Source organism: Poromitra crassiceps (genome assembly GCF_964638095.1).
Source record: "Poromitra crassiceps genome assembly, chromosome: 2".
Classification (NCBI taxonomy): domain Eukaryota; kingdom Metazoa; phylum Chordata; class Actinopteri; order Beryciformes; family Melamphaidae; genus Poromitra; species Poromitra crassiceps.
In genome coordinates, this window is record NC_139624.1 from 15,525,755 (window position 1) to 15,536,928 (window position 11,174).

Here is an 11,174-nt window from a genome sequence, read left to right on the forward strand (position 1 = left end):
TAAAATTCTGTTGCCTGACAATACTTTTACTTTTATTAGTGATGCGTGGCACACTACGTCATGGCTTGACCATTGTCTAAGTACGGCTGATGCTCATGCCTGTATAGATAACATAGAGGTGTGCTATGGGCTGGCCACCTCGGATCATATGCCTATAGTAATGAATCTTAATTTTGTTAATGTACCCACCTCAATCAATATTGATATTGGTAATAATCCAGGGAAGATAGATTGGTCAAAACTTACCAGTGAGGATATTGAATGTTACTCCTCTCTATCTGACAACCTGTTTGATAATATTGTCCTGCCAAAGGATGCTCTGCATTGTGTTAATTTGAACTGTAAAAACCCTCATCATGGCATCAAACTCTGTTTAATGTACGACAACATTGTTGATGCTCTTAATGCCTCTGGTAGGCAGTTCTGTAAACGAGGGGCAAAAAAGGGGCACAACATTAAGCCTGGTTGGCATGTATTTGTGGCTGAGCATCATGTGGCGGCCAGGGCAGCATTTAAACGCTGGAATGACTCAGGTAGGCCTAGACAAGGTTCATTGTTTGAGGAGAAGAAACTCACCAATGCAAAATTTAAATGTGCAGTTCGATCTGTTAAAAGACAGGAGAACACTCTGAGAGCAGACTCCCTTGCTAGTAAGCTGCAAAGCAAAGATCTTTATGACTTTTGGAAAGAGGTCAAAGTCATGAACAACAGTAAAACATCCCTACCTGCTAACATCGAGGGTGCATGTGGCCCAGTTGAGATAGCTGAGGTGTGGCGAGAACACTATTACAAGTCATTCAACTGTGTCAATGGTGGTTCTGTGGCAGTTGATCATGTTGACCCATCTGAAAATGTACTGATCAGGTCTGATGATGTGGTTGATGCCATTAGGATGCTAGATAACAACAAGGCATGTGGCATTGATCACATCACAGCTGAACACCTCAAATATGCAAGCAATAAAATCTGCCCTCTACTGGCCATGTGTTTTACAGGACTGTTGGGTCATGGTGTCCTTCCAGAGTCCATCACCTCTGTACAATTAGTGCCTGTCCTTAAAGACAAGGCAGGTAAACTAAACAGCATTGATAACTATAGACCTATCGCTCTGGCCAGTATCCTTTCCAAAGTATTGGAAAGAATCCTGCTTGTACGTCTTGAAATGTTTGTCTTGACTGCAGATAACCAGTTCGGTTTTAAAAAGAAACATGGCACAGACTTATGCATCTTTGCACTTAAAGAAATGATTGCCAACTCCACTGTCTTCCTTTGCTTTATTGATGCTTCTCGAGCTTTTGACAGGATTAATCATGCCAAACTGTTTCAGAAGCTGCTTGATAGAGGCATTCCTAAGCACATTGTGCGTATACTGGTGTTTTGGTACGCAAATCAGCAAATGCAGGTTAAATGGGGTAATGTGACATCTTCCCATTTTTCAGTTAGCAATGGGGTCCGGCAAGGGGGGATTTTATCTCCCATTTTATTCAACGTTTACATGGATGATCTATCTAGTGAATTAAATAAGTGCAATACGGGCTGTCTTATGGGTAACTCTATCATCAATCACCTTATGTACGCTGATGACCTGGTCATTCTGAGTCCATACAGTGGAGGGCTACAGCAACTATTGAAAGTGTGCTCAAATTATGGCAATGAACATGACATAATTTACAATGCAAAAAAGAGTAGTGTCATGATAGTGAGAAGCCAGGAGGACAAGAAATTGGCCTTCCCAGCCTTTCACCTATCTGACAGTCATCTTTCTGTATGCCAGGAAATTAAGTACCTTGGCCACATCTTCACAGATAATCTCCATGATGATAGAGATATCTATAGACAGTGCCGCAAACTTTATGCTCAGGCTAATATGTTGCTTCGCAGGTTCAGTATTTGTTCTGGTCCTGTCAAGTGTGCACTTTTTAAAGCTTTCTGCACTCCCATGTATACAGCTTTCTTATGGTGCACATATAAGAAAGGTAGCATGCGGAGGCTTAAGGTGGCCTACAATGATGCCCTGAGGATTCTACTTGGGGTCCCTAGGTGGCATAGTGCCAGTCACTTGTTTGTGACGTGTGGAATCCACATATGTGAGGCTCTCTTAAGGCATTCTATGTATGGATTCATGTCTCGCCTGGATAAGTCCCAGAACAGCATTATTGAGGATATAGTCAATCCTGGTAAGAGCTGTCTTCGGTTCTCGTCCAGGCTGCGTAAACACTGGAGAGTCAGCCTCTATTTATGATCTTATGTTTGTTGTTTTTCTCTCTCTCTTTTTTTTTTAACTGTATAATTTGTTGTGTGATGTTGATAATATGTATGTACTCTATGGACCCCCTGTGTGTCTGGAATAAAGTTTGAATTGAATTGAAAATACCAACCACTGGAAAACCTCACTGTCCAACATCCAAACAGCAATGTCTTCAACATCTCTAACAGCTTTTAAGGTGCAGCTAAAGAAGGTGCTGTTATCCGATGATAATATGCTATATGCTTGGCTCAGGATGGTTTATTTGATATGTTTCTCTTGTACAGTATGATCTGCTCATGATGGGAGAGGACTCTGTACAAGCCCTCCAATTCAATTCAATTAATTTATTAAAGAAAGAGTTTCGCAGAGACAGGTCTGAAATGCACTCTTCTTAACAACAAAGATTAAAAATGGACAAAGTGTACATACTGTAGGCTGAAAACTAAACAAGGATAAACAATTTAACTAAGTAAGTGATTCACATATCAAGCCTCAACATGGAGATGGTGACGGTCAGACAGTTTTCACTTCTTTATCATTATAGAGTCTGACTGCAGTGTGTAGGAAGGACTGCTGGAGGCGCTTGGTCCTGGCAGGCGGCATGGTTACCCCGCTAGCCGGGCGCTTCTCGCTCATACTGAGCACATTAGCGCCCAGCGAACGTCACGCATTTCCCATCAAACACTGCTGCAGGCAATAATAAAAAAGTTAACTTGGAGTGCGATCCTCTTCTCTTTTTATCCCATCAAACACTGTGCCATTTTCACGTCTAGGTCTAAATGCCAGCTCCTACCTGAGTCTTCACGTGAAGTGAAGACGCTATCCGATGCAAAACATCCTCTTATTTTAATGATATATAGTTGTTGGATCCAAATTGTTGCATAAAATCCACTTTTCTGTCTTTCAAAAACCGAAAAGCATTTATCTGGAGCACCGCTTCTTCTTCTTCTCTGATCTGAAGCAACCCGGACCAACGACTCACTGTTTACTCACTAATGCCCCCCACACTTCCGCAATGGTATTGCACCTTTTTCGTTGTTTGCTTGGCACAAATGCAGAAATGTAGGTGCAATACCATTTCGGAAGTGTGGGGGGCATTGGTGAGTAAACAGTGAGTCGTTGTTCCGGGTTGCTCGAGGTGCTCCAGATAAATGCTTTGCGGTTTTTGAAAGACAGAAAAGTGGATTTTATGCAACAATTTGGATGCAACAACTATATGTCATTAAAAGAAGAGGATGTTTTGCATCGGATAGCGTCTTCACTTCACGTGAAGACTCAGGTAGGAGCTGGCATTTAGACCTAGACGTGAAAATGGCACAGTGTTTGATGGGAAATGCGTGACGATCGCCGGGCGCTAATGTGCTCAGTATGAGCGAGAAGCGCCCGGCTAGCGGGGTAGGCGGCATGGAGAGGGCGGTGCTGTTTCTCATTTGCCTCCCAGTACATTGCAGTCTGGTTGGAGGGAGAAGATCATGTAATGGATGAGATGGACTCATCATCTCTTTTAGTAAAGTGATTGCAGCTTCCTCCCTACGATTCTTTAGAGATGGGAGGTGGGGGAGCGGCTGCGTGCCACGTCTGGAGATGATCTTAAGTGCCCTGACATTGCACTCGCTCTAACTCCTCCTCCTGTCCTTTGCTGCATCCAACCAGGAGGACATGTCCATACTCCAGCACTGATCTGATAAGGGCAAAGTCAATCAGTAGGAGGTCATCGACTGACATGCTTGTTCTGGCCAGCACTCTCAGCAGATAGAGACGCTTTGATGCCTTGAGCACCATGTCCTGGACTTGGTGAGAACCAACATTCCCTCCAACATTCCCTTCTCTCATTGCACTATTCCCCATTCTCTGCTTGCAGTTTTCTTTTTATGCTGCTAACTAAACTAAACTACTAAACTAAAAACTACATTTCCCACAAGGAGCTGGGGCTGCCTGCCAACAACCCCCCCGCCCACACCCCTGCACACACACATACCTGCACACACACATACACGCACGCGCGCGCGCGCGCGCGCACACACACACACACACACACACACACACACACACACACACACACACACACACACACACACACACACACACACACACACCCCTCCTCAGTTTGGGGTTGTTGAAGTTAATGGAGAGTGAAACACACAACAAGCAGAAGCTGTTTGATCCAAACACCAGACTTCACCCTCAACGGTTGTAATGTGAGACCCATCACACACACACACACACACACACACACACACACACACACACACACACACACACACACACACACACACACACACACACACACACACACACACACACACACACACACACACACACACACACACACACACACACACAGCAGCAGCAGTGCACCTGGACAGTCTTGATGTAAACAGTGTTGTGATCTGTGACCTCCAGTGTATTTAGTCATTTTTCAGATATTTTTATAGACATGTTTCTGAGTCTTGTCCTCACTGTTCACTTCCCCCCGTATAAATAACTTCATGTTGTGCTCAAGTTCCAAAAGTGAGTTGCTAAATGGGATGATTACGTACAGTATAGGCCTATGGACTATTAGTGGAACTAGAGTTACACGTAGGCTATGTATGACGATTCGATTCGGACTCAGTACAAGCTAGCAACTAACTTGCTATATCTGGTAGGCCTACTGTCACATTGTTCATTTTTCCAAGACGGAGGTTGGGGCTTGGTGAGGAAGAGGAGGATAGATGAAAGGAGGAGAGGGGAGGAAGAACAGAGGAGTGAAGGTGAAGAGTTAGGGTGGGACACCAGCTGGTCTCTCTTCCACTAAAACCACTCCAACCCCAAACTGCTCGTCTCTCCCTTCATCATCTGCCTCCTGCCACCACTCCCCTCCTCTCTCCCCCTCTCCTCCTTATCACTCAGACCCTCAAACAGCCTCTCTGCTCCTTACAGACCCTTTCTCCTCTCCCCTCCTCTCATCTCCTCTCCCCCTCTCCTCTCCCCCTCTCCTTCTCTCCCCTCCTCTCCCCCTCTCCCTCCTCTACTTCTCTCCCCTCCTCTCCTCTCCCCCTCTCCTTCTCTCCCCTCCTCTCCTCTCCCCCTCTCCTTCTCTCCCCTCCTCTCCTCTCCCCCTCTCCTTCTCTCCCCTCCTCTCCTTCTCTCCCCTCCTCTCCTCTCCCCCTCTCCTTCTCTCCCCCACTCCCCTCCTCTCCCCCTCTGCCCTCCTCTCCTCCTCTCCTCTCCCCCTCTCCTTCTCTCCCCTCCCCTCCTCTCCTTCTCTCCCCTCCTCTCCTTCTCTCCCCTCCTCTCCTCTCCCCCACTCCCCTCCTCTCCCCCTCTGCCCTCCTCTCCTTCTCTCCCCTCCTCTCCTCTCCCCCTCTCCTTCTCTCCCCTCCCCTCCTCTCCTCTCCCCCTCTCCTCCTCTCCCCTCCTCTCCTCTCCTCTCCCCCTCTCCTTCTCTCCCCACCTCTGTCCCCTCCTCTCCTTCTCTCCCCTCCTCTCCTCTCCCCCTCTGCCCTCCTCTCCCCCTCTGCCCTCCTCTCCTTCTCTCCCCTCCTCTGCTCTCCTCCTCTCCCGTCTCTCCCCTCCTCTGCTCTCCTTCTCTCCCCTCCTTAGGCTGCGTGTCCACTTAGCTTCTTTTTCTCAGCTCCAGCGCCCGTTCCTCATTAAAAGCAACAGGAAGGGTCCACAAGGTGCAGAGAAGGCAGCTACTCCAGAAAGACGCTGCAGCCGACGGCTTTTCCTTCAGAGCGTGGCGTGCGCAGGCCTTTTAGACTGGGGTGGCCCAGGTGGGGCACAGACTCAAGCAAGGGTGGCAGTGAGTGCGGCATGTAGGAAGGATGTAGAAAGGTTTTCCCTCGCCAACATTTTGCAAAGGTTTGGTGCGTTATCGAGCCTCCTTCCCAATGTCGCTAGAATGACATGCTTGGTAGCAATGGATGCCTTATAGGTCTTCTACAGTCGTTTCATAAGATACCAGTATGTTCACTCTGCCTCTGTAAAGCCGTTTTCACACATGCGCTTTTTACCGTTAAATGACCGGAAAGCGGTCTAATGCCTTGGAGTGTGAAAGTTGTTTTCCGGTATAAGCGCGAGCCCGTCATCGCGGACTTTTCACCAGTTTCGAGCCAGTCAGAAGAGCGGTATGCCGCGATAAGGGACACAAGTGTGAAACGGGTCCAGTCATTTGCCGGTCCTTCTCTCATGGGCGAGGTGTACACACGTTGCTTAACGTTCACTTCCAGCCTGCATCATCTAATCATTCGCGCACATCAAAGCAAACTACTTCCACATTTCGCTTCGTGCATTCGCTTTCTCTACATACATACAAGCGTTGGGCGGCTTGCAAGCCGCTGCCATTCTCGCTGTCTGTCCTGTGTCGTGCTGCTGCGAAGTGCAGAGGACTGAAGGACTGGCCTCTCTCGAGCAGAGAGGGGAGGGGGGAAATCGGCTGTGTTTATTACGCTCGCTTGACGCTGCCTGGATACTACTCTGCACTGCAGCCCATGAGCGAATGTGAAGGATAACATACTCTTAAGTCAAACGAGTGTGATTTATTGTGTGACAAGCAAACTTATTTCACCATCTGAGTTTTGCCGACCCCCAAAATAAGCCCCCCCCCCCCCCCCCAACATACAGGCTATTTGACGACTATATTCACACATGCAGCGCTCAGGTGTGAAGGGAAATTCCGGGAAATGGCCGATATTGATTTACAGGTAATTTCCCTGTAAGCATGTGTGAAAACGGCTTAAGACAGTCATGTCGGCCACAGATGCCAGCACCCTCAGGATTTTGGGGTGGCACCTGGGGTGGCCGATCAGATGCCGCCAGACAGTGCCGCCACTGGCCACTAGAGAGGAGCACTTTCACTTTCAAAAGCTGAGAAATGTTCAACTTTTCAGAAAAGCGCTGGGTGATGTGAACAACTTTTTCCAGCAGGGTGATGGAGAAAAAAGGACATTGTAGCCTAATCACTGAATTGACATGACTGTTACGTTACGTTACGTTACGTTACGTTACGTTACGTTACGTTACGTTACGTTACGTTACGTTACGTTACGTTACGTTACGTTACGTTACGTTAACCAGGTGGTTAGTGGGGCTGGGAAGCTAGCAGCAGGCGTTATCATCCACTTCCCCTCACAAAAAAGCACTCCAAAAAGATGCTGACAAACGCTATGTCGACACACAGCCTTATTGGCATGAATGTCACAACAATATTGCCAAAGCAGCAAAAATCAATAAAACAAAATATGTAATACACCATCGTATTATTGGTGTTGTTATTATTTAAATTATATAGGCTACATTAAATAATATGTATATAAAACACAAATATATTTATTTCACTCTCTCTCTCCCTCTCGCTTTGTGTGTGTCTCTGAATTCATTTCCAAGGGGCTTTATTGGCATGGGAAACATACGTTTAAATTGCCAAAGTAACTTAGCAAGTGTGAAATAAAAACAATTGTGTGTAACGTACAATTAAAGATCTGCTAGAATAAAGAGCTGAGTACCATAGCAACATTAAAATATCTATAGTAGGTCAAATTAACTTACAAATACAAACATACACATTGTGCTTTTGCTGTTAAAAGAAATATGCAGGTAAATAAGGATAACTTAAAAAATAGAAACACGTGGACATTGCAGTAAAAAAAAATACAAATAGTTAGAACTGTGTAAACACTGTCTTTTGTGTGTGTGTGTGTGTGTGTGTGTGTGTGTGTGTGTGTGTGTGTGTGTCTGTCTCTCTCGCTGTCTCTCTCAGCAGAGGCAGAAGCTGATGCTGACAGTGTTTTGCTCCCACCTAGTGTCCGTTCAGGAGCGCTGCACTCCCCAGCAGAACCATGTACCCCTCACTGCAGTGTGCAGTGTGCAGGTGTAGTCCCGTTGGACTACACCCACTTTTTTCGGAAAGGTGTGTGTGTGTGTGTGTGTGGGGGGGGGGGGGGGCATATTTCCCTTCCCGACCCATCTCAATTTGACCTGGGGTGATGCTAAATACCCATAAGCTGGATGTCAATCTGGATCATCACTGATGACATCATTCACAGATGACCTCACAATTGCTCGAAAGGACATCAATGAGGAGGGACTGATGACATAATCAGTGATGTCATAAATCCTTCCCTGCAGAGGCTATGAGTAGGACCGGTAGAACTAGCAGTAGGAAATGGCCAAGCTAAGTGGTGAAAGAAAATCATTGTGGCAACAAGTGTGTGAAGAGTATGAAGCCGGGCCACCCAGTCCTCCATCGCTGAGCACGCCACTGTCCACGTCCAAGGCCAGTGAACACCCCCAGACCTTCTCTGGACTCACCACGGCTACGGTGTTTGTGGATGATGACGCTCTGGGGAATGCTGACCCTCTTCCCTGCCACCCGGCTCTTGCTGGTTCCAACTCTGTCTTGGAAAAACCTCCCTCAATTCAGAAGCGACCATCGACTTCTGAACATACGTCCCCCCCTCCTCCACTCCATGAAAGTCCTGTCACAAGGTTCTTGGAGGAGAGTGTGTTTCCTGTGTTGCTTCCCGGCCTGGAGGCCATGCTCAGAGAGGCGCAGAAGCAGCGCTGCTTCCAAACGACAAGAACAGTGTTTGTGCCCTGTGACTTCCTAACACAGTGGCTGTACAACCACAACCCGTGCCGGAGGGGACAGGGCCCCGTGGACTTCCATGCCATCCCGTTTGTCCACGACTGGCTCAGCGTCCATCCTCGGCCGCCCATCCCTCTGTTCCTGTTACTGACAGAGGAGCAGGCTGCTCTGCTCATCCAGGCGTTCTGGAGGGGATCCAGGATCAGGGCGCGTCCAGATGTGCAGGAGCTGCGTCTGTGGCAGAAAGAACTGAGAGAACCACGTAGACCATGATGAACCATGAGAACGGCATATATATACTGTAGGTTTGGATTTAACATAGACCCACACATTACGTGTGGGGGGGTCTGGGCGTCCTCGCTCAGATTTCTTTCAGCGTCAAATACTTCATCCCCTGCATTCTGGTGACTTCTTTATACACCAATTTGTACCTTTTCTGCATCAATTTAGTGTGGAAATGGCTTTCTTTATCTAAGGGAAAAAACTAAATCCACCATGCACCAGGTGACAATTAAAAATATAATGGAATATAATGCAGTAAGGCTCTCAAGCATTTTGTATTGCTTTAAAATGATGTATTGTCCCGTACATCCTACTACTATGGCTGTGTGTGTCTCTGCCTGTCTGTCCGTTTGTCCGGATTTGCAAGTTGCTCCAATCGCTTCCAAAATGTAATATTAAGTGGATTGAATTACTTGCAGGTACTATACTACCCCAACCTTCATCGCTTCATATTGGTTCTCCCATATATATATATATATATATATATATATATATATATATATATATATATATATATATATATATATATATATATATATATTTAACAGTGGTGGCTGGTGAGCTTGAAAGCAAGGGAGGAAACTCCCAAGGGAGGATTTTTTTCCCTTTTGCAGTTTGAAGACAGATTTAGAGGAATATCTCATTTTAAATTAGCATTAGGATTAGACTGTTGTGATGTCATTATTCAGTTTTAACCATCAATAATTGTTCCTTTTCTCATTATTTCATTTCTCAGAGTAAATACTGTATATTTATTTCGCGATTTTTGTCAATTATTTGTGCTGTTATGGTTATTATTAGCCTAGTTACTCACGTCTACACTAGCTTAGATTGTGTTACTTATGGATGGCATGGAATTATAGTGAAAATAGATTATCCCCCCTTTTTGCTGGGGACCCCACTTTGAAAACCACTGGCTTAGGCTACAACTGTTGCGAGAAGGTTTCAGGATTTATCTCTATGCATTAGGCTGTGATTACTATTTATATAAATCTATTTATTCACATAGATTCATGATATATTATGGTATACAGCCTACCTGTGACATCAATGTTTTGATTAATCTGTCTAATGTAGCCTATTACTGCATGACTGATCCTATGATGTCATTGTAATCACACTCAGGTGTGCTTTCACAAGACCGGTATTGTCCATTCAATCAGCCCACCTGTCTTTATAATGGCTGTCTTGCACTGTGTTTGTATGAGACTTGACAAAGGCTACGGCCGAAACTCTTGTCAAGTAGCGTTAAATTACACGCATCTGGAACCCTGCACTATCAACATACTTGTTTAGTATAGTTACATTCCAATTCATCAACCTTGGAGTGTTATTTACCCCCCCTTCCCAACATGCTAGGTTGACATGCTTATTTCGTTATTTCTTCTACTTTCATATGGTATAAAGATCACCACTCACGCTTTAAAAATGAGCTCGGTGTCAGCCATGGATTTACGGGCCAAATTCAGTTTTAAAATGTAGGAGTTTAACTCATTGAGCCAAGGACGAGTATGTTCGTCAATTCGTTTAGTAACGTAGAGTGCCAAGGACGAGTATGTTCGTCAATTGCGTTTTTTGACGGTGGGACGTGTATCAAAGCCAGATCCATCTCCTGTGAAAGTATGGTGGCTGTCGAATGTGTAAAAGCTATTTTAGGGACCCATTAGGTGGCGACAGTGCTCTCCAGATTAGAGAAAGGCGAGGAAAAAAGAGAGAAGAAGTCATGTGGAAACGGAAATCGCATCGATATGCATGAAGCATAACGTTAGCTGTGCCTGTGAACAGCAGTCAATCTGCTGCCACAATTGAGCCCCTCCGTCTCCGCTGCGATAGCCCCTCCATATGATTTAGTTGCCGACACCAGCGTCTTTCTGAAAAGTTACATTATTCTCAGCTGGGAGCCGGCGACAGGCTGTGAAAAAGCGGGTGCAGCGCACTTTTCAGTGCAGAGCAAACGCACTCGCAGCAGAGCCCCAGAGACACTCCCACGGAGGAGGAGGAGGGGGGTGGGGCACGCAGGGCACTACAGCATACAACCATTGACAGTAAACACAGACCCAGGCAGCAGGCTCG

The 11,174-nt window shown here is 46.1% G+C and overlaps 1 protein-coding gene across 1 annotated transcript; it reads left to right on the forward strand.

The window, feature by feature from the left end:
• Positions 1 to 8,396: 8,396 nt before the first annotated feature.
• On the forward strand, positions 8,397 to 9,092 carry LOC310798546 (IQ domain-containing protein K-like; the record flags this gene model as incomplete). The annotated part of the gene is made up of 1 exon (XM_083661086.1): positions 8,397 to 9,092. The coding sequence occupies one exon, from the start codon at positions 8,397 to 8,399 to the stop codon at positions 9,090 to 9,092; it is 696 nt and encodes a 231-aa protein (XP_083517212.1).
• Between the last annotated feature and the right edge of the window lie 2,082 nt (positions 9,093 to 11,174).